This window comes from Odocoileus virginianus, chromosome 34, assembly GCF_023699985.2.
Source record: "Odocoileus virginianus isolate 20LAN1187 ecotype Illinois chromosome 34, Ovbor_1.2, whole genome shotgun sequence".
Taxonomy (NCBI): domain Eukaryota; kingdom Metazoa; phylum Chordata; class Mammalia; order Artiodactyla; family Cervidae; genus Odocoileus; species Odocoileus virginianus.
The window spans coordinates 34422458-34447460 of NC_069707.1; the positions used below are offsets into that span (position 1 = coordinate 34422458).

The 25003-nt window shown below is 37.4% G+C and overlaps 1 protein-coding gene across 2 annotated transcripts in view; it reads right to left on the minus strand.

The window, feature by feature from the left end:
* LAMA2 (laminin subunit alpha 2) overlaps nucleotides 1-25003 on the minus strand; it is a 677031-nt gene that overhangs the window by 465062 nt on the left and 186966 nt on the right. For both annotated transcript variants that reach the window (XM_070461486.1, XM_070461485.1), the window contains exon 4: nucleotides 5681-5923. In XM_070461486.1, the coding sequence (XP_070317587.1) occupies nucleotides 5681-5923 (243 nt within the window). The remainder of the gene's footprint in view (nucleotides 1-5680; nucleotides 5924-25003) is intronic.

Sequence of the window (25003 nt, forward strand, 5' to 3'; positions counted from 1 at the left end):
AAGGCAAGGAGCATCAAAGTCTCCAGGAGTACTTATTTAACATATACATAGAGCTTCCTGAGCCTTTCCCAAACTACTGAATTTAAAACCCTGGTCCCAGAAATAGCTCTTTCGAATGGCCCCAAAGATTCAGGATGCATCAGAGACACAGGCTCTATCCCTGGGTCGGGGAGATCCCCTAGAGGAGGGCATAGCAACCCACTCCAGTATTCTTGCCTGGTGGAGAAGGAAATGGCAACCCACTCCAGTCTTCTTGTCTAGAGAATCCTGTGGACAGAGGAGCCTGGTGGGCTGCTGTCCACTGGGTCGCACAGAGTCGGACACAACTGAAGCGACTTAGCATGCATGCATGCATTGGAGAAGGAAATGGCAACCCACCCCAGTATTCTTGCCTGGAGAATCCCAGGGACGGAGGAGCCCGGTGGGCTGCGGTCTATGGGGGTCGCACTGTGTCGGACATGACTGAAGCGACTTAGCAGCTACCGCGGCAGCAGCATTCTTGCCTGGAGAATTCCGTGGACAGAGGAGCCAGGTGAGCTACGGTCCACAGGGTAGCAAACACGCAGACATGACTGAAGCAACTTAGCACACACGCAGGGGTGCAATCATATTTCACATAGTGGCGCCTTCAAGTGGAGGTTCTTGTTAGCAGTTCTTAACAGCACCCGGGGCAAACGCTTTCAGCAGAGGCTACACTTGGACAGATAGCAGCTCTGGACGGAGCTGACACCCTATGGCACTGCTGGTGATGTATGTCCATGCAGCTGTGCCTACCACAGTTTTTCTCTTTGGCTGGCCTCAAAGGGATGGATGCCCGCTGCCATCTGTTACTTTACACCACACAACTCCTACTCTGGAGCTCAGGACCATTCTCACAAAGCAAGCCAAGCAGGGTTCCTGCCAAGCCATCTCTTGGTACTGATAGACACCAAATTGCCTTTCTCAAATGAAGCTCTTGGAAGGTTTTTGCTCAAAGTCTCTTTCTGTTTACAGTCTGGATAACAACATACTGGGTCTACCATTGTCTTCATTGCCTTGTATTATTTTTTCTCTGCCAGCCCTGGGATGTGATGATCTCACAGCTCAGTGAATTCCTTTTTTTCCCTTTGGGTGCAAGCCCAGGATGGAACCTGAAGGGCTAAGCTTTTCCTTGGATGCAGGTGAACCTAGTCATCCAGAAGGCTGGGTGTGTGCCTTGTACTACCTTTCCAGTGGATCCACATGATCAACATTTGTTGATCTCTTGCAGGCAATGTGAGGCAGAGGGCAGAGAATGGACCAAACTAGAGGGTGAGGGCAGGAGAGTGGGGGTGGCTGGAGCAATAAACAATACTGAAGAAACAAGCAGAGATGCTGCTGCTAAGACTCAAGAGGCTGTAAGGAAAGGCTAAATAGCCTTCAATGATAATATGGACAGAGGATAGTACTGAAGTTTGGATACACATGCTGAAGTCAAGGGTATTATATCCTTTAATATATTGACGAGGAACTCACCCGAAGTGTCGTTCGGCTCTAAAATGATGCCCTTTTCACCTGAAACATGATATACGGGAATGTTCTGAACGTTTTGGCACATGTCTCCAAAATTCTGCAGACAAGTGACAATGTACTAAACCTTAGACTCAACAGATCTGATGTCAGTCACAGAAGACTATTTTCTATTAATTTTCTGTACCTATAACACAAACATTGTTGCTTAGTGTGTTATAATTGATGTATGTTTATTTCTTAATGCCTTATTCACAGTGAAGTGAAATGAAGTGAAAGTTGCTCAGTCATGTCTGACTCTTTGCGACCCCAAGGACTATAGAGTTCATGGAATTCTCCAGACCAGAATACTGGAGTGGGTAGCCTTTCCCTTCTCCAGGAGATCTTCCCAAGCCAAGTCTCCAAAGTCTTAAAAATACTCTGCTGTTATTTCTCTTATTCTCTTACTTAAATTCACATTTCAAGAGTATTTTGAAGATATGGAAGCAAATGATCATTTGATGCTTAGTCAAGAATATACATTTCAAATCATGGTAAATATCTAGATAGCATTGTCTAAAATAAAATCCTATCTAGAAAACAGTAAGACTAATAAACCAATAAAAAGGAAATAGACAGCAGATGTGGATATAAAAATAATTAGGAATGATGAAATGAGGAAGTTGTTTCACTTCTGTGGTATTTTTCCCCCAAGCCCAGAAGCCCAGTCTAATCATTAACAGATAGTAGGCAAACTCAAAATGAGTAATATGCTACCAAAAAATCTGACCAGTACTCTTAAAACTGATCAGGCTTGGGACTCTCTGGGAGTCCAGTGGCTACGACTCCATGTTCCTAATGCAGGGGACCCGGCTTTGATCCCTAGTCAGGGAACTAGACCCCACAGTCTACAATTTATAGAGTTTGCATGCCGTAACTAAAGGTTCCACAGGCTACAGCGAAGACACAATGCAGTCAAATAAACAAAAACATTACAACAAAGGGCAATTTTAAAAAGCGATCAAGGTCAAGAGAAACAAAAAAAGATTAAGACTGTCATGGATTAGAGGAGACTAAGAGACACAATGATGCAATAAATGCAACATCCTATTCCAAACTGGATCCCAGAAGAGAAAAAAAATCATTAAAGATAATTTGAATGAAATCTGAATAAATCTGTAGGTGATAGAGTATCAATAATAATTGTAACTTATAATTTATAAATAATAATTTCTTAGTTTGACAAATGCACATAGATTATGAAAGATACTATCCTTAGTGGGAGCTGGGTAAAAGGGACACAGGGACTCTCTCCTCTTCTTACATTTATGTACATTTAAGATAATAACAAGCCTACAATTCAAACCAAATAAAAATATCCTTCAATAATGGAGTGAATTCTGTTATATGTCTAAAGCATATTGGCAATAAATTTGCAATTGTCTTCAAAACTTTGGAGATACTAAGAAATTTTGTATGTTTCTCTGTACTCTGAGAATTCATCTTCTCAGCATGGTTCCTTAGACTCACCCAGAAGAACTTTACCACTTTCTGTAAACAATTCTGTGGTGGCATTTATACTATCATTTTGCATTTACTCGTTTATATGTTTATTTTTCTTACTTGCATGTCACTTCTCTGGGAAGTTTTGAATATAAGCACCTAATAGTTAGATTTCAGATGGTACTTAAAAGTGAATGCTTTTAAAACTAAAAGTTAATGATATTAAGATTTATTTCACAATCACTTGTCTGGGAAATATTGGAGACAAACATCCAAAAAACGTAAAATATTCCCAATGTTATATTGTAGGTGATATCTGAAACTGTACTACTTTAGAACTGAAAGATGCCTTAGGATAATTTATATATGAAGCTAATTCATATATTAAAGAAATTCAAACTCAGAGATTAACTGACCTGTTCAATGTCCCATAAAAACTAGTAGCAGAAGCAGAACCCAATCTTCTAATCCCATTCTTCTATATCACCATATCTCAGGATTAGAAATCTTTCTACTTTAATGGATCCAGCAGGTCAATATCTCTTCTAAATCATTTTTGGGTTTAGCAATTACCAAGATTTTTTAAAAATTAACTTTCAGTCTTTACTAGAGTATGAAGGAAACACTAATGTAAGATTCAGGGGATCTGGATTCTTATCTCAACTTTGTCACCAGTTGATCGGGCAGTCTTGGGAGACCATCCCCTACCTTCGCTGAACCTGTCCATTCCAAAAAGTACCATGTTTCACAGACTAAGACATAAAATAAAACAGATATTCCAGCAAAGGTCTGGATTTCATTCATATTTTTAAATACTATCAATCTATTTCAAATACTTTGAATTACTTTCCATTCCTCACCTCATTCACTTTCCAATGAGAGAGAAATAGACTTTAAAAAGCATGTCACAGAGACAGTTGAATAAGTTGTTCTTAAAAGTCAACAGTAATGATTAGTTTATAGTGAGTGTCTAAAACAGTGTAGTCAGTTAAACACAAACAAATAGAATATCTGTTCCACATTGGTAAGTCGACAGTCTAAAGAAAGGAGAACCACTATCTATGTAGTGTTAGCATGCTTTGGGGTGTGTATGCAACTTGTGAGTTACATATCTGGGTACATTTTATATTGTTAAACACATTTCTGAATTGGCTCATTTTTTAAAGATAAGGAATAGCTTTATGAATATTACATAATTATTAGTCCTGGGTCAACACTGGATCCAAGAAAAAAATTCTACAAATTAACTCAAATATATTCTCCTTGCCTTCCCTCCCTACTCCTATATCCTCAGGCCAGTCTGGCCAGGACTTGGATGCCTCTGGGCACAAAGCAGGTTGAATAGCTGTTTAACTCACTGCTTTTGACTCATTGTTTGGCAAATTGAGATCTCTGCTGAGAGCACCATTTGGAATTTTCTTCACCCAAAACTAATATTTTTGAACATGAAATTGAAATACAGTGAGGCACTGGGATACATTCATAGAATAATAGTGCCAAAAGAGAGTGTGATCTATATATGTCAAAAGTCTAACTTACTCCCGGAAGTGTTTAAAGAAATAATCTCAGATTGCTTGAGGTGGGCATGATAGTGTATGAATATGGGTTTCCTGAAAATATAGATGTGAAAAATGATACTAGCTTCAAGCATGTGAACTGGTGAGGAGAGAATATTAGCCATGAGTATAAAGAGAAATGGACATAAGAAAGTAGGACAAAAAGAGCTAGGCCTTATATACTGAAGGGAGACTGATTTAGGGAAACAAAACTAGAGATCCAAGAGGCACGAGGTCTAGGTTTGGGTATTTGAGAGGGGGCTGCTCCTACCACCACCGATCTCAATGCAATTGTTATATAACAGCAATAAAAATAGTTAATGCTTATAGTTAATGCTTATGAAGCAATGTACATGTGTTTGTCGGTACTATTATAGTGTTTTAAACATTTTCATTTAATCTTGACAATCATAAGAAATAAGAACTACTGCTATTGTTTCTAGTTTCTGGGAGATGAAACGGAGACACAGGCAACTTAAGGCACTGATTCAAGATCGCACAGTTGGTAAAGGTGAATTCATGGTTTGAAAAACCATGAAAAACATGGCTGAAACAATGACCAAAACGTGGCTGAAAAACAATGGACCAATCAAAATCTTAACCACAGGAAGAAAGATGCTATGGAGAAGCTGAACAGATTTGAATTAAGCATATAATAAGCAAAACTTGAACAAAGGAAAGAAAGCCCACTGCAGCCCTATGCAGCAACAGTAGAAAAACATAAAAACTGATACAATGTCATTCTCTTTAGGTCCCTCATGTGAATTATGTCTTCCAGAATTTATCTCTTTTGTCCCTATCTTCAGACTAGAGCACACACAGATTTAAGGTTTCTTTTAAGGTCTCAATCCTTCAATAACTAGCAAGCCTCACTGTCAGAAAAGTTTCTTTAAAATTAATCACTGACTTTCCAACTTAAGCCCATTTCCTCTTCTCTGATATTTATTGGACACAGAAGATACATACTAGCTGAAGGCAGTTAAAATTCTAATACCCTTCAGTTTTTCCTTTTTATTTAATAGCTTATTTTAAATGTACTTCTGCTAAATCCTATTTTAAAATCTCCCTGACATCAGTGACTGATATATTCAAGTCTTTCTGACAGGCCTATTTTGCCATCTTAAATGTATTGAGGGTGAATTTTCTCATCTTACCTCTCCATTTTCTAAGGGGTGTATCTTGGAATAAAACGAAGTGCAGATGACCTCGTCATCTTTGGCATATGACGGTGGCCCAGTGCGGGGATAAATATTGTAGAGGGTTAGGCACTCTGCGTCCGTCACAGCATGATACTGCCAGGGCTTGTAATCAACATTGTCCAGGGAGCGTTCCAAAATCCAGTTTCCAGGCCGAGGGGAATTGGCTGCTTTCACAATCACATACGCGATCTGGAACACCTGGAGAAGTGTGACAACAACATGTAACTCTGAATTCCAAAGTTTCTCACAGCTGCTTATCAAATATAAGGCCTAAGGCTACAATACTTTTACTTTGGGTATTATTCCATAACCCTATTATATTCTCTGGACTTCCCAGGTGGCTGAGTGGTAAAGAATCCACCTGTCAATACAGAAGACACAGTCTGATCCCCGGGTCAGGAAGACTCCCTGGAGAAGGAAATGGCACCCCACTCCAGCACTCTTGCCTGGGAAGCCCCATAGTTAGAGCAGCATGGCGGGCTGCAGTCCACACATTGCAAAGAGTCAGAAACTACTTAGCAACTAAACAAGAACAAAATTATATTCTTTAAAAATATTTTTACAGTTACATATCCATATTTAATATCTTTTTACTAAAATGATATGTTGCATTTGACACCCATGACTTTAAAAGAAATGGGTTAAAATTGAATTTTAGTTCTCCAGCAACTCATTAACATCATTTCATCTAATTTTTGAAATTCCATTGTAATCACAATCACTTACAGTATCTGATACATACCAATTTACTCACATTACTCTGTTGGAGATTATGAGTTAGAAACTCCATATGTGAATAGTGCTTGATAGCTTAGAAAACAGTTACCTGTATCACCTAATCCTCAGACAAGTACCATTTAGATGGCATTACTGTGGCCCAGGAAAACAAAACAAAGCAAAATATAGCACTTTGAAGGCACAATCCTGTATTTAAATTGTGATCCCAACATTCATGTGACCTCAGGCAGATTATTTTACTTTGTCAACACTCACTCCCATTTCTGTTAATTAGGGTCAATAATAAGAATACTAAGTATACAACTGAGAAACAGTGTAGACCAAATGCAACAATGTCTGCAAAAGTACCTACAAAGGGCTTGGCTGTAAACACTCAGTGTCAATCCCTCCACATTCCCAAATAGAAAATAGTGGAGAAGAAATTCTAGTACACGCAGCAGCTGTTTGAAACTGGAATATAGTAAATGAAGCGTTTCTGTACCTTCTGTATAAGAGGTAAACGTGTTAAAGAAAAGAAAATAAAGGCATCAAGTCACTATAAGTCAACAGAGTGACCACTGAGGGGAATATGGCAATCCTCTGCTTTCAAATCTACCTAATATCTGAATACATACAAAATACATATTCTAGATGTTTTGTGATGGTCCATTTGTGCATCTTTACCAATCCAATCCAAAAGTCCAAAAAAACAATGCATAAACATTACTGACTGACATTTTTTGTGATGTCCTGGGTAGAAAGGTAAATATAAGGTAGTTAATATAGTCCCACCATCTATGAGTTAATAATATATTGCAATAATGAAGTATATGAAAGGTACACTAGTAATAAAGCAATAGTATATGTCTTTCCTGGGTCAGGAAGATCCCCTGGAGAAGGAAATGGCAACCCACTCCAGGATTCTTGCCTAGAGAATTCCGTGGACAGAGGAGCCTGGCAGGCTACATTCCATGGGATCGCAAAGAGTCAGACACAACTAAACAACTTTCTTTCAAGGTATAGTCCCACCATCTATGAGTTGATAATAAATTGCAATAATGAGATACATTAAAAGTATGCTAGTAAGAAAGCAATAGTATATGGTCTTTTTAGTACATTCAGTGAGACACAGGGAGTTTGCCAACCCTAAATTCTGGGTGATTGGGGTCACTGAAAAGATACAATTGGAGGACAAACCTGTTAAATGATGATTAATGGGTCTGTTTAGAGGGGAGCTTGAAAGTAATGTTCTGAAAATATACATTTTCTGCTTCACAGTTTTGACATGAGACTTTCAGGAATACATGCACATGGTCTATGACAAACTCTAAGGGACTGAATTTTAAAATATGAAAAGTTGGTATTTAAGATGAAAGAGGTGACTCAGATGCTGGTCTTTTGAGATCCTTACTGAAATGTGAGCATTTCTACCTGTGTGCACTGAGGGGAAAATCATGAGCCATTTAATGGGCAAAAGTAGGGATACCATTTGCCTCTTAGGCACAGTTCAGTAAATACTGGTAGTTAAAACACTGAAATACTTCTGTACTTGCTAAATCACTGCTGTCCAAGCATCCCAAATGCCTTCTCTTTCCAGAGAACATCTGGGTAACCTAGGGCGTGCAAGGAACAGCCACGACACCTACTCTGATTAGTCTGGGCTTTGACCATTCCATTTTATGTATTATCACTCCATATGGGAAATATTATGAATTTTTATTTACAAAGGTATACAGATAAGTGTAGACAGACATGTATATATATGTATGAATTTGTAATTACTGGAATACACTTAGACATTTTGGGGAAGGGCAGACATGGACCTATTTAAGATGTGACCTATGGGGTTTGGGGATAAGGAGTCAAGGAGAGAAAAAGAGCTTTTAAATTCTTCTACTATCCTGCTATACTAATTGCATTAACATAAATGTCTCAGTTTTTAATAAAATTATTCTTAAAGTAAGGAAATACTTTTTAAAATAAGCATCAAAGAAAGGACAAGAGTGGGAGTAAGATGGAACATACTCGATCAATCATGTGCCCGCATGCATGCTCAATCACTCAACCATGTCTAACTCTTCGAAACCCCATGGACTGTAACCTGCCAGGCTCCTCTGTCCATGGGATTTCCCAGGCAAGAATACTGAAGCAGGTTGTCACTTTCTTATCCAGGGAATCTTCCCAACCAAGATCCAGGGATGGAACTCCTGTCTCCTGCATTGCAGGCGGATTCTTTACCATTGTACCACTTGGGAAACTCCCAATACAGGTTATGTGGGCAGAAAAAAGATGCACAGAAGCCAACCAAACATAATCTAGAGTATTTGCTATTTCTGCATTTTTAGGTGCTATTCATTAAGGATTATTTCTCTTAGACACTCTTTATTCAATACATACACATGGAACCTCTTTAAAAATGAACTCACTAAAAGACAAACCCTCCTGAGTAATCTGATAGAACACAGAAAGATAGTTGTTTCTATGAAAATCTTAAACACTTAGCTCCTAATTTCTAGTAATTCTAAATTATTCATGACAAAAATCTTTAAATTGGTAAAGAATATAAATAACTAAATTGTGAGCTCCTAAAAGGCAGAGGTGCTAAAATCTTTAGTAAAATTCTTTTTGAAATAATGTATATTTAACATTTATTAGTTTTAATTGAATAATCAAAACCAGCGTACATGCTTCCATATGACTTCTTACTAGATTAATACTATTCTTTCTGTTTGTTAGAACTTGAATATGTCAATCAGCATATTTTGTCACTTGCAGGAACTAAGACATACATTTCTTGCATGTTCATTCAGTTACTATCTCTATGAGTTGAGAAAATGTCTTAAACTCTTTTACCCTCTTTTTCATAGTGTATCTTTTTCAAAGTAAGAACCAAGGAAAAGATAATAAAGTACTATGTGCTTTTTGGAAAAAAGAATCTCTATAAATGTTTTAAATTAGCAAATATCCATCCAGAAAAAAAAAAATGCACAGAGATTTTTTTTTAGTGGAAAACCAAGAGAGAAATATCAAAGCATAATTACAGATTGCAGGTACAAATAAGGAAAATAAAGATACACTGATGTATGGATAAAGAACTTTGTTTAGAAACAACTCAGCAAGCAAATATAGGAAAAGGCCACATTGTCTTGGAGCTGCAACGTGGATTTATGACTTCAGAGCTTCTGGTTGGCTCTGAAAAAGAAGCTGTACTAGAAACCGCGCAGACTCTTTCTATAATTCAATATAACAGCCAGCATTAAGTGACATGGAAAAGCAGTCACTGCCTTCAAGAATAGTAAAGTCACCTCATTTCAAAACAATATCCTTCTTTCACTTATTTTCTATGGATTCTTTCACATTTCATGCAAAATTAATTAAATTAGTTGGCATGTAGTACTTTGAATAAACTTTTTAAAATGTGGTAGACAGCATTATTGAAAAACACAATGAATAGAAGTATTCTTTGAAGGTGTCAGAAAAAGATTGTAAAAATTCTAACTGAATTTCTAAGTATGCCAAATTTTTAATGATTCCAACAGAATGATTCTCTAGTGTACCTATGTTACTTTAATTAATTCTGTGTTGTGTTTTCACCATAAAGACTCTTCAAAATCACTAGTTATAAAATCTTATTTCCAGGTAGGAAAAAAAAAATCTGTATGGGATGCAGCAAAGCAAGCAAGTACCTTATGATAAGCATAAAAATACTAAGACGGGTAGGCTTCTATGAATCATAGATCTCAATACACTATATCCAATTTTTTGTTGTAGGAGGGTACTTTTTACATATTGGTGACTAAAAAATTCCAGATAACTTTTGAAATAAGGCCAAATGTTTGACATTTCACAGTAACATAGAGAACTTCCTATTTCATACTCCATTTGTGCATCACAATGCACAATAAATATCATGTAATAAATAAATAAATAAATAAAATATCATGTAATCACAATCCTATGTCATTAATGTAGCATTAAATTAGATGTTCCTAGAGTGTTTAAGAATTTGAACTCATTTAAGGTGGAAATGGAGAATAGTCTTTCTGAAGAATCCTTCAGTCCCAAAATAACAAGCAACCTTCAACGACCATCATATATGGTGATGTTTTCCCATCTTTTTCACATCATCGGAGGAGACCTCACAGCCTGGAATGGACAGCCTAGGAAATTTTGGCCACTCTATACACTGTCCTAGGGCAGAATATACATTGGCTCACTCATAACCCATGTGGGTAAGTCTGATCTCCAGGATCAATTTCTAGCACATTCATTGCTGGGTCTGCATTTTTGAAAAAACACCCTCTGTTATGACTCTCAGGAACCTACTTTATCCCAGTTCCTTTGTCCTCGGAAGAATCATGGATCTAGAAGAATGCTACCAAATAGTATTGTGTTTTGGAGATTTTTCTGATACCCCCGAGTGTCACTGGAACACAGTTAAAAGAGCCAGGCCACAGGAAGACTCCTCAAAGATGTACAAAGGACAGAGGGCCTCCGTTTCCTATAGGCTGAACCCCCATGAAAGCCATAAAACTATTAATGAAAACCATTCTCTGAGGAAATGAAAACCACTCCCTGGAGGAGGAAATGGCAACCCACTCCAGTATTCTTGCCTAGAGAACCCCATGGACAGAGGAGCCTGGCCGGCTACAGGCCATGGGACAGCACACTAGGTCACATCTCTGAGACTCAAAACAATCAAACAACTGGGCATATACGACCAGCACTGTTTGCAAACTCTGTCACCAGTCGCGGAGAGGGAAAACTAAAATGGTCTGTGACGATGAATGAAACGGCCATATTTCTTAAACATGAAAAACAAACTTCATGTCATTCGTGTGTTTAATTATAAACAGGACTTCCCGTGTGTGTGTGTGTGTGTGTGTGTGTGTGTGTGTGTGTGTGTGTGTGTGTGTGTGTGTGTGTGTAATTAATTATAAACAGGGCTTCCCTTGTGGCTCACCTGGTGAAGAATCCGCCTGCAATGCGGGACACCTGGGTTTGATCCCTGGGTTGGGAAGATCCCCTGGAGAAGGGAAAGCTACCCACTCCAGTATTCTGGCCTGGAGAATTCCCTTGACTGTGCAGGCCATGGGATTGCACAGAGCTGGGACGTGACTAAGCGACTTTTCCACTTTCACTTTCTGAGGAAGATGGTACTTCATCTTTCTCATAGAACTTAACCTGAATTACTTTCTTCCATTTCTGTTTCCTAATTTGTCAAGAGATAAACACATGGCCATCTAACCTCTGCCACTGATAAGCTCTGCATTTATCCCTCTATTGCTATCTGTCTGTGAACTGCCTATAGCAAATAGCTGTCCACATAACAAAACTGCTTAATTGTGAAAGAGGCTCTGCAATATTATAATGCCTGCTCTTGCCAATGTTATGAATTTAAACATTTCCACAAACTTTGATGCCATCTCTAATATGTTTTGGACACTTCTGTGTATTATTAGTTCTAGCAGAATGTGTGTAGATATTTACTCATTCATTTATACAGGTATGTTGGCATTCAGAAAGCAATGAGAACTATACAATATCAGAACCAAAAAGGATCCTTGGAATCAAGAGTTTCAAGCTTTGTACCCACTAGAGTAATCTGGAAAGCCTTATAGAAACACACATATGTCTCTGTGTTTGAGTTGATAGTTCATATAATTAACTGATCTTTCACCTGAGACCTAAAAGAAGGATAAATAAATTTTAAAAAAATAACAATAAAGAAGATGAGGCGGTTTCATTATTTTTTCTGGAAGGTCCATGAGAGTCAGCTGCAGACGAAGAGCAGAGGTCACGGCCTGAAGAACTCAGAGTGGCTGTTTCCCTCGGTCAAGACCAGCAGAAACTCACGAAAGCAGGTCTGACCAGAGCAGGGGTGAGAAGTGGGGCTGAATGCAGGAAATTCATCTAAAGTCTGAGTTTAATAGAGGCTTCACTCAAAGACCCACTGCACCAAAACACATGTAACCAAATTCTTTTGTTGTTGTTTGGCCGCTAAGTCCTGTCCAACTCTTTGCAACCCCATGGACTGTAGCCTGCCAGACTCCTCTGTCCATGGTGTTTCCCGGGCAGGAATACTGTAATGGGGTGCCGCTTCCTTCTCCAGGGATCGATTCTGTGTCTCCTGCATTGGCAGAGCAACCAGGGAAGCCCTAACCAAATTCATGTGTGTGTGTGTGTGTGTGTGTGTGCGCGCGTGCATGCTCAGTCATGTTTGACTCTCTGTGACCCCCCCAGGCTCCTATTTCTATGGAATTTTCAAGGCAAGAAAATTGGAGTGAGTTACTATTTCCTACTCCAAGGGATCTTCCCAACCCAGGGATTGAATCCCTGCCTCCTATATATTTTGCATTGGCAGGCACATTCTTTACCATTGTGCCACCTGGGAAGCTTAACCAAATTACTTCCCAGCAAAAATTTCTAAGCAATCACAGGAAACAAGTGGCTCACTATAACCTTAAAAATTACCTGAAGAGATCTCTAGACAGATTTTGAAAATACTATTACTGGACCTAGTGGATCAAGATTAAACAATAGATGTGAGAGTTGGACTATAAAGAAAGTTGAGCACCGACGAATTGATGCTTTTGAACTGTGAGGTTGGAGAAGAATCTTGAGAGTCCCTTAGACTGCAAGGAAATCCAACAAGTCCATCCTAAAGGAAATCAGTCCTGAATATTCATTGGAAGGACTGATGCTGAAGCTGAAAGTCCAACACTATAGCCATCTGATGTGAAGAACTGATTCATTTGAAAAGACCCTGATGCTGGGAAAGATTGAAGGCAGAAGGAGAAGGGGATAACAGGATGAGATGGTTGGATGGCATCACCGACTTGATGGACATGAGTTTGAGTAAACTCTGGTAGTTGGTGATGGACAGGGAGGCCTGGCGTGCTGCAGTCCATGGGGTCACAAAGAGTTGGACACAACTGAATGAATGAACTGAACTAAACAACAGAAGCTTTTAAATGATGCTTTAAATTTAAAACTTAAAGCAATTAACCTACAAATGACTTCAATTATTACTTTTTGGATAAGTTTTATCTCCCTTGCAAATTAACACATTTCAATAAACCTAGGGTTGGTGGGGAGTCCATATGGACAACCCCCGTCTGCCTGTCCCTTCACACAAATTTACTGACAATAATTTCACAGACTGAAATGATTTGTACCTGTCACTCAGTTATAATGTACAAGGCATTTATTCCCTCCCCTCAGTGTACACTACAATTGCTGAGTGTAAATTTAATGAGTTGCAGGTAAGCAAATATGCCATTTCACCTCGGGGTAAGTGGCTCCTCTGTTTTCAGAGAAACAGAAATACTCTGCCCTCAATCAAAACAGATTTTTTTATACTCACATTAAACTCATATAAAGTTTATACATTTGAAAATGAATTACTCTATCATTATCTAATTTCTAAGAAATAATGATCTAACTGGATGACTAAATATAAGCTTCTGAAAATAAAATGTTCATTTGCTGAATTTTGTTTTTTGAAAAGAGTTTTAATCAATGCCTAACTATCCATGGGAAAGTATTTGAAGGACTGTTCCACTTCATTATGTAATAAAGAAAATCTCAACCTCCCGTTCTGAAAAATAACACGAGGTTTTTTTCAGCTTTAAGTTAATACACAAATCTAAATGAATATAATTTTTATTATTAGTCCCTAGAACTGGATAAGTTTATTGTAAAGCTGATTTGAAAAGTTAACAAGCAAGAATAGCCAAGAGAACCTGAGAAGAAAGAGCAATGGATACAGGAATACATTATTAAATGAAAAAAGTCAACCTGGAGAAAATTCAATTACAATATACAGGATACTGTGGTTTACTAAGAGGACCTTTTTTGAAATGATGAATCTGTGGTGACCACTAACGGTCAAAACGGCCACTAATGTCCCCAAAAGAGAGACACCTGGATATTTTCTGCAATGTAGTGGAAGGATACAGCACCATCTATAAAGTAATTTGCCAAAAATATGAACCCAAATCAGTGAGTCTCTACATTTAACTATCAGTTTACAGGAAATAAGGTATCTAAGGACCATGAAAACAGCACCACAGGGGTACAATTAGCAAAATTCAGGATGTGAGAAACTTTACTATCCAAACAGTATGGCTTCTTCAAAAAATAAATTGCAAGACAATAAAAAATAATGAGGTTGTAGATTAAAAGACCTTAAGAGATATATCAAATAAATGCAGTATGTGACTTCAGGTACATCCTGATTCAACCAACTGTTTAAAGCTTGGAGGCAAATGTGATGTATTTTAATACTGAATGAATATTTATTAGTATTAAAGAAGAATAATAGTATTTTTAGGTATGACAATGATTTGTTTACAAAAGAGCTGTAAAGTTCAGTGATATATACTGAATTCAATGATATATACTGAATTCCTATAATTCTATAGGATGTAGATGATGTAATATGTACGGAATTTGCTTCCAAATAATCTGGTGAGTGGGATGGGGTAGGGATAAATGTAGAATTGAAACAGGAAGGGCCATGAGTTAATTTTTACTGATGGGTATTGGTTATGTGGGTCTAGAGTATTCTTCTCTATACTTCTGTGTATTAGGAACTTAACATAATCAGAGCTTTTAAAAAGATTACTAATATATTTTATTTTAATAAACATGACTCTCTTACATAATGATTTTACACTATTGGCAATTCAGTGCTCACTCTTAAAAAGCAAATATTTAATGTGTTTACTGTCTTGATAAATGATTAATTCTGATTCACTGCAACTACATTGCATTCAGAGCTTAAGAAATGTATCTTAATTCTTTCCAATTAATTATCAACTCTAAAGGGCATTGCTGGCCCCAAATTTTAGTCCTGTCTTAAAAAACTAGGAACACGAATAAATAGAATCCAAATTGCAATGAGCAAGGTCCTCCCTCAGCTTATTAATGCATTTAGTGCGCTATGCTTCATTAAGTTGCTATCATTTTTAACAATGTCAGCTGCAGGTAGAACTAAGACAAGCATTTTCCTTCTCTTCAGCACTGCCCTTGACATCTATTCTCTCCTCACATATTTCTCTCTCATCTGAAACAATCCACAGTTTCAAAAGATTGACCTGCCTCCTGTGAACAGGCCATTGGCACAGCATGGCTTTCACACCAGCCACTGGTAAAAGAGCAGGTATGCTGAGTCCCCTATAAGACACGACAGTCCTTTCAATGAAGCCATCACAGAGAACAATATTGGTGTGAATCACAGACAATCAGAAACGTGACAGTTTAAAGCCTCCCTTCTAAAAATTATTCACCCTGGAGAAATACCCAGCATTGCCTTTGTTTTAGTGTTTCTATAGTTACCAGGGTAAGAAGAACCTAGCCTTCTTCAATTTATGACATTGCAGACATGAATGAATCACTCTAGTTCAAAGCATTTGGGAAATAATAGCAAAGATTTGTAGTAATGAGAAGAGTTGGAAATATAATGTTAACAGCAGAGAATAACAAATCAAAGACAGATGAAACTTTCTGATCTTGGCTCATGAATTCTTTCAACAGATCAGAGTCACTTAACACTTATTCAATTTTAGCTATTACAAATGAAACAGCATCAGCTATTTTCATGCTTATATACTGCCCAGCTTCCTTGTCCTTCTCTGGGGACTTTCTTAAGAGTAGTCTGTAACTTCCACTGTTTATCACCTTAGCACCTCTTCTCTATTTAACCCTCTACAGCGCATGCACCACTCACCACCCTACTTGAATTATTTTCAAAAGAGTTACCTGGTCAGAAAATACATGCTTTGTTTCTCCATCCTCATCTTCTTTGAAATCTTTGTAGCCTTTGCCTATATGCTCTCCCCCCATCTGAAATTCCCTTTATCTTTGGAAAAATGATATTTATTTGTAATTCAGGGATTTTTTTTTTAAAAGAAAAACATGTTTTCCTAAGATGACATTACTCCTAAACTGGAAAGTAAACAATAGGAGAGAAGAGAGAGAAGATAAAATGAATATTCAGAAGAGTGCACTGTGGGGGGTGTGCCTGCAGTGGTTCTTCTCATCTGAATTTATTTCATTAAGTTGTATCCCAGTATTCTATATCCTAACAATCTTTTCTTGGGGAAAGTAGCATTTTATTTAGTACCTAGTTTTTGCCAAGCACTTAGGCCTGCAGAAGTTTGTCTAGAAACTGAAATGAGAGAGTTAATGCTAATTTGTGCGGTACAAAGAACAATGACCCCTCAGTTCAGTTCAGTTCAGTTCAATCGCTCAGTCATGTCTGACTCTGCGACCCCATGAATTGCAGCATGCCAGGCCTCCCTGTCCATCACCAACTCCTGGAGTTTACTCAAACCCATGTCCATTGAGTCGGTGATGCCATCCAATCATCTCATCCTCTGCCGTCCCCTTCTCCTCCTGCCCCCAGTCCTTCCCATCATCAGGGTCTTTTCCAATGAGTTAACTCTTTGCATGAGGTGACCAAAGTACTGGAGTTTCAGCTTCAGCATCAGTCCTTCCAATGAACACCCAGGACTGATCTCCTTTAGGATGGACTGGTTGAATCTCCTTGCAGTCCAAGGGACTCTCAAGAGTCTTCTCCAACACCACAGTTCAAAAGCATCAATTCTTCAGCACTCAGCTTTCTTCACAGTCCAACTCTCACATCCATGCATGACCACTGGAAAAACAATAGCCTTGACCAGATGGACCTTTGTTGGCAAAGTAATGTCTCTGCTTTTTAATATGCTATTTAGGTTGGTCATAACTTTCCTTCTAAGGAGTAAGCATCTTTTAAATTCATGGCTGCAATCACCATCTGCAGTGATTTGGGAGCCCCCAAAAATAAAGTCTGACCCTGTTTCCACTGTCTCCCCATCTATTTCCCATGAAATGATGGGACCAGATGCCATGATCTTAGTTTTCTGAATGTTAAGCTTTAAGCCAACTTTGTCACTCTCCTCTTTCACTTTCATCAAGAGGCTTTTTAGTTCATCTTCACTTTCTGCCATAAGGGTGATATCATCTGCATATCTGAAGTTATTGATATTTCTCCCGTGACCCCTCAACAATGTCTATAGCTTAATTCTTGGAACCTTTGTATGCGTTATCTTATATGTCAAAGGGACTTTTGTAGATATGATTTAGTTAAAGACCCTGAGATGTAATGATAATTCCGAGTTGTATGAGTGAGCCCAAAATAATCACAAGGATCCTTAAAAATAAATGATGGAAGTGAAAGAGGTGGGCAGAGTGATGGAACATGATAATCCTCCAGCCCATTTCTGGTTTTGAAGCCGAAGGAAGAGGACACAAGCCAAGGAATACAGGCAATCTTCATAAGTTGGAAAAATCGAGGAAATGAATTTCCTTCTAGATCCTTCAAAATGGAATATGACCTTGCTCACACCTGGCCTTAGGACAGTGAGGCTCATGTCAGACTTCTAATCTATTATAATGTAAGATAATAAATTTGTGTTAAGCCACTAAATCCATGGCAATCTGTTATGACAGCAATGGAAAACCAGTACACTAGGTAACTTGTTCCATTTCACGTGACTAGTAAATTATGGATGAATTTTAGAGATCTGGTTTTGTCAAATTTTGCTTTTGTACAATAATATGTTCCATGTCAATGACTATTTCAAGTAACTCCTTCACACAGATATTTCCCATATATCAATTTCTAATCTAACCACACTCTCATGTCCCATTTTACATTTCAAACAACTGAACATCTTTGATAACAATTTAATTTTGCTTTGTAAAAAATTAATTTTGCCCTTGTTTTAAACTAAGACAAGTTTAATCAAAACTAAGACACAGGCTGCTAACAGTAGAAACCGTAGACTATTCTACAGATATCTTTTAATGCCTTACACATAATAGATTATCAATTATTTTTAAAATTCAACAGAACAGGTGATCAAAAATGGAATGCCACCTCTGAAATAATTTAAGGAACCTCAAGAGTGATTTCTACAAGCACCTAAAGAGTGAATGTAACTAGCACCATTCAATATTAATAAGTACGGATGATATATCCTTCATCATTCCCAATTTCCTTGGGAACTGCTACCAAGATAACAATCTTACATATGTCTAACTCACATATTTTCCCTCTGAAATGAAAATCTGCAAAAAAAAAAAGAGAGAATTCTGTTGAGGTTTGTTAAGCGGCCTTTACCCCATATTTTAAACAGGCGACTTTACTTGCCAGTGAAGTATGAAGAGTGTAAATGAAATGAACAATGAGAGATCTGCAAAGCCTGGTATCCTTTTGCCTAAGATTTTAAAATAAAGATAGGAGATGCCACTCATTTAACTGTATGGACATTTTCTAAAGACTGAACGCCAACAGTTATGACAAATATGTATGAAAGGGTACCATTCCAAGAGGACACAAAGTTCTTACAAAATCCACCCTGCAAATTCTTTGCTCTTTTTATCCTGCCTAGATAACTCTTGATTTTTTATGAATTAGATATGCACCAAATCATCACAGAACTTTGGTGATGTCAAGGCAGAAATGATTTATGAAGTGCTGAGCTGGATTTCCAAAACTCCGAAAGGATCCAAGGGGCCCAGTTAACACTTGGGGAATCCCACTGCCTTCTCTGTGCTGCCTTCACAAACGTGTGTTTTACTCTGTCAGCAAGTCTGACTACTCTTTGATTTTTCCAAACTTCTCCATGCAGGACTAATTAATTGGCTGCACCAAAGTAAAAAGTTTTTGTTTCCTTTTAAACTCTCACCCCCTAGAGGAAAATCAAGTCTAATCAAATTAGGACTCAGCACGAGAGGGAGGGGAAAAAAGTTTAAAAAGTGACATAGAACAATTTTCTGACACAGAAATTCATCCAATTAAGGAGATTATGAATGTCACAAAAAGTCATGGTTATAGTTGTCCTGAAAAAGAGCAAATGGCTTTGGACATTTTCTGTAATACTACATGTCCTGCTGTGAACATTCTATCAGCCCTGAACATGATTAATTTATATAAAAGCCTTCACTAGAAAAAGACTACACACATTTCCATTTAAAGCACGACAGAATGTCATTGTACTCTGATACTGAAATTGCTATCCAATAGAACATTTAATCACAATGTCTAGAAACAAATTGTAAAGAACAATATATCTTGGAGAAATAGAAGTAGTATTTCATCAGTATGGAATCAAACTCTATCTCATTTATGATACCCAAGGCATAAAACAGCATCCATACGGCTTACATAGTTTGACTGACTACAATTATTCAACGTCAAATGATAAAGCTGGAAAATCATCAAGAGTAAAATCCAACACTATAAACTGAATCTGTCTAAACAGCAGAGAATGGATGACAGCAGAACATCCATACAATTCTACCATAAGCATATATGGAATAGAAACACTGTGAATAGAAACATATAAGCAACACTTTAATGAAGTGCTTCATTACTAAGCCCAGATTCCATTAAACCTAAACATACTGTGGATTTGGAGAAGGAAATGGCAACCCACTCCAGTATTCCTTCCTGGAGAATTCCATGGACAGAGGAGACTGGCAGGCTACAGTCCATGGGGTCGCAGAGTCAGACACGACTGACCAACTATCACACTCTACTGTGGATTATTGCAAATTAACTGCTGCTATTAGCAAAGCATTATAAGAGGTATGAAGACTGAGGGGCTTTTTCTTTTCCAGGCTGCGTATCTGCAGTGAGTATAAATATGGTATCACAAATAGCAACCATGAACAGCAGGTAGTGAAGACAGTTACTTATTGAAAGCAGATTTTACCATATTGTGGGTGAAGGAGACCCTTTTTCCATTGTTTGCCTTTTCAGCACAGCACACTATCAAGTATCAAGAAGTGAAAGAAATGAAGAATAGCTATATGACTACTAACAATTTTTAATCTAGTCTTTTGGGTGTCTAGGTCACTTTAAAATAATAGTACAAACCAAAAGAAGGTCATGATTTGAATTGTATATATTATCGACATGGACAACACTTTAAAAATACATCAAGTGCTTAAAGAACACAACATACTGGAATAACTTCAGGTAAATTTTTGCAGACTAAACATAAATGAAATTATTTAAATATAAACAGAATACATTTCGATGTCCACATTCTCAGTAATCTACTTAGAGAGGCTTAAAATATATTCAAATGGGAACTGGGATGACCTGATTAAGAAGGATGGGAAAGACAGTTATACCTACAGTCAAATTCACTTGCACTAGTGTTACTCTAACGTTTTTGTTCCAAGGTTTCTATTATGGATTCTAAAATTCTGTACTTCCATACATATTTTGAAGGCTCACATAATGATATATAAATTGGTTCATGATTCATTTATTCTACAAATAGCATTAAGACAAACATTATTTGTTATGCCAGTGCTTAACCTAAGAATTGAAATACAGCAATGAGGATAGCAACATTATTCTCTCATGGGGATTATATGGGGATTCTCTGGCGGCTCAGAAAAGCAGACAACATACCAGTAGTCTGCTGGAGCCAGCCTGAACTGACTTACGCCAATTTTGGTAAGGATGTGGAGAAAAGGGAACTCTTGTACTCTGTTGGTGGAAACATAAATTGGATAAACAACATGGAGATTCCTCAAAAATTAAAAACACATCTAGCATGTGATCTAGCAATTCCATGCCTGAGTTTATACCCAAAGAAACTGAAAACAGAGTAACAAAGAGATATATGCCCTCCTGTCTTTACTGCAGAATTATTCACAATAATCAATATATGGAAACAACCTGAGTGCCCATTGATGGATAAATACATAAAGAAGAGATTTTATACATATATATATACACACACACATAACACACAATGGACTATTATTTCTCCGTGAGAAGGAAGGACGTCCTGCCATTTGCAACAACATGGATGACCTTGAGTACATATATTATGCTAAGTTAGAAAAGTCATACAGAGAAAGACAAGTGCTATATGATATCACTTACATATAGAATCTAAAAGAGCCAAATTAGTAAAAACAGAAAGTAAAATGGTGGTTACTAGGGAGTGGGGAGGAAGGGAATAGGACAGATGTGGTTTAAGGTACAAACTTCCACTGTGTGGCAAATTAAGTCCTACAGATCTAATGTACAGTATGGTGAATGCAGACAAGATAGCATTAAAATCAACAAACTTACAAAGAAACTAGAATTATTACAACCACTCAAAATAAATGATAGTTATATAGTATGATAGAGATAATCATTATTGCCATAATGGCACTCATATCATTATATATACATGTATAAAATTAACATGTACATATCAGATTTACACAATGTTGTCTGTGAGATATGTTTCAATTTTTTAAAAAGCCATTTGTGTTTATCTCTTCCTAATTCCTTGTTTAGTGAAATCATGTTAGTAGCTTGAAATCAGTCCCGATGTGAATATTTACACCATGAACATTGGCCAACACTACAAATCAAAGCTTTTTTGTACCCCCAGAGAATCAACTGTTCAACATCTGCCAGGACTCCACTGAAACAGACAAGATAAATGAATCAATAATGCAATTTTAGGTAGGGATTTCTATAATAGATGATGATCAGAGAAGAAGTTTGAATTGAGTAGAAACCAGGGACATGACAGATGAAGCCATGTCAAGATTTGGGGAAAGAGCATATAAGGCAAAGGAAATAGCACATATAAAGAGCCTGATGCAGAAATGAACTTGATTCATCTCAAGAAGGCCAATGCGGCTAGACTAAAATAGCAGCAACAGATTCTTGTCAGCTATGATGTTGGAGAAGTACACAAGAGCCTGGTCTTGCAGGTTCTACAGGATATGGCAAGAAGTGTGGATTCTGTTTTCTGTATGTCAGAAAATCATTGTAGAATTTTGAGCAACGAGATGATAACATCCAACATATATCTTTAAAAGATTACTGTGACTGCTGCTTGGTGAGGAGGTTATAAATAGGGAATGGGAAAGCGGGCAGACTAGTCAGGGGACTGGTCTAGCACTTCAAGCGAGAGATTATGGTGGCTTAGGTTAGGGTGGTAGTGGCACAGATGAGAAGTGGCCAAATTCAGGATATATTTTGCAATATTTTCCATATATTGATTATTGTGAATAATACTGGTTGAGTTTCCAGAACATAGATAAGGGGGATGAAGGAAAAGGGATAATCACAAATAATTCCAAAGGTTTTTGTTTGTATTTATTTATTTGCCTGAAAAACAGGATTAAAATGGGTGTTATTCCTGAGAAGGTATCTGTTTGGAGAAAGTAAATTATCAAGGTCTCTGTTTTGAACTATAAAGTATGTGGTGTTCCACTAGAGATTCAAGTGGAGTTGCTGGTTGAGAGGCCAAGACAGAGCAGTGTTGACGGGGTTACTGCCACCTGGAAAATTTCATACCCTTCTTGTGCCACATTTTTTTCATATGGACAATGGAAATAATAGCACATTTCCATCACAAAATTGTGAAAATTACAAAGTTCAATACACATAAAGTTTTACAGCAGTGTCCAGCCCATAGTACATACTCAGTAAATATTAGGTAGCCATACTTTCACCCATTTCCTAGCCAATACATAGAATATGTATGTGTTCTATGTGTGTATTCAGGGGCTTGCCTGGTGTCTCAGATGGTAAAGAATCTGCCTGCAATGCAGGAGACCCAGGTTTGATGCTTGGTTCAGGAAGATTCCGTAGAGAAGGAAATGGCTACCCACTCCAGTTATTCTTACCTGGACAGAGGAACCTGGCAGGCTACAGTCCATGCAATCACAAAGAGTCAGACATAACTGAGTGACTAACATTTTCACTTTTTTGTTTTACCATTATAGGAAATAGAAAATGAAGAAAAGAGATTGTAAATAATGCAGAGGTAGAAAACACTTTTAAACTGATTTACTATTGAGATTTATTACCTGTTTTGAAAGCTCATATTGTTTGCTGCCATGATACTGCAGGTACCATAAAGTCTATGGTTTTCCTGTGATCTGGCTAGGGGTTCTGTCACACTAATATTACCTCTGTACTTCACTGAGTCCACAACTTCTAGGAAGTCTGGAAAAAGGTAGTCTATGAGATTATATATTTGCTATTTAATTTTTAAATTACTAGATTTCCAAGAATATATAATTGAGGAAGATGCTCATAATATCCAGTTGAAAAAAAAAAAAAGTTGAAAAGAAGATAAAATTATCTACAGCAGGCTACCAATTTACAATGTATATGTACTTGTGTGTGCACATGTGTTAGTATATGTGTGAGTGTGCACATGTGTGTAGAAGAGAACTGAAAGAAAATAAAACTGAATGTTATTGCTATTAACTTTTCTTATTAATAAAGTAGAATATATATATCAAGAAGTTATCTTGAAACATCCCACCCTCGCTTTCTCCCAGAGTCCACAAGTCTGTTCTATACATCTGAGTCTCTTTTTCTGTTTTGCATATAGGGTTATCGTTACCATCTCTCTAAATTCCCTATATATGTGTTAGTATACTGTAATGGTCTTTATCTTTCTGGCTTACTTCGCTCTGTATAATGGGCTCCAGTTTCATCCATCTCATTAGAACTGATTCAAATGAATTCTTTTTAATGGCTGAGTAATATTCCATGGTGTATATGTACCACAGCTTCCTCATCCATTCGTCTGCTGATGGGCATCTGAGTTGCTTCCATGTCCTGGCTATTATAAACAGTGCTGCGATGAACATTGGGGTGCACGTGTCTCTTTCAGATCTAGGGTGAAACAGATCACCAGCCCAGGTTGGGTGCATCAGACAAGTGCTCGGGCCTGGTGCTCTGGGAAGACCCAGAGGGATCGGGTGGAGAGGGAGGTGGGAGGGGGGACCGGGATGGGGAATACATGTAAATCCATGGCTAATTCATTTCAATGTATGACAAAAACTACTGTAATGATGTAAAGTAATTAGCCTCCAACTAATAAAAATAAATGGAAAAAATAAATAAATAAATTTAAAAAAAAAGGAAAAAAAAAAAGAAGTTGGTTCATGAGAAAAAGAATCTGTAAGTATAGCCAAGCTTGCTATGAAACCTAGGTAAAAAATCCTGATATGTACAAGAGAGAAACAATCAACAGGAAAGTAGCAATGGAAAAAAGAAAATGTTTCAAGAATAAAATTTTAAATTGCTCATTTAAACCATACTGGAAATAGTAAAATGAAATGATTTTGAAGAGATAAAGAAAAAGGTGTTTGATGAAGTATACTTTTATGTTGTCATGTAGTTTACAAGTTAATCTGGTGTGCAAAGTTTTAATGAAAATCAAAAGAATTAAAGATAGTCAATACAGTCGGTATTCAGAGAGGGAATAAAAAAAGCCATTCCTAGGAAACTAAAAACAGACTCATTTAGCAAGGATTATATGAGTCCTATTTTATAAAATTTAAAATATCATCTACTTTGTGTTCCCAAAACAGAATTCTGATATTATATAATCAATAGATATGGATGTTTAACTATTTCTTGTTGAAATCGAACTTCTTTTGGAAACTTGAAAGTAGGTACCCACTACAGAAGTCACACGTGATATCCTAACTTTATTGGGCGTTTAAGAGGCTATTGAAAAC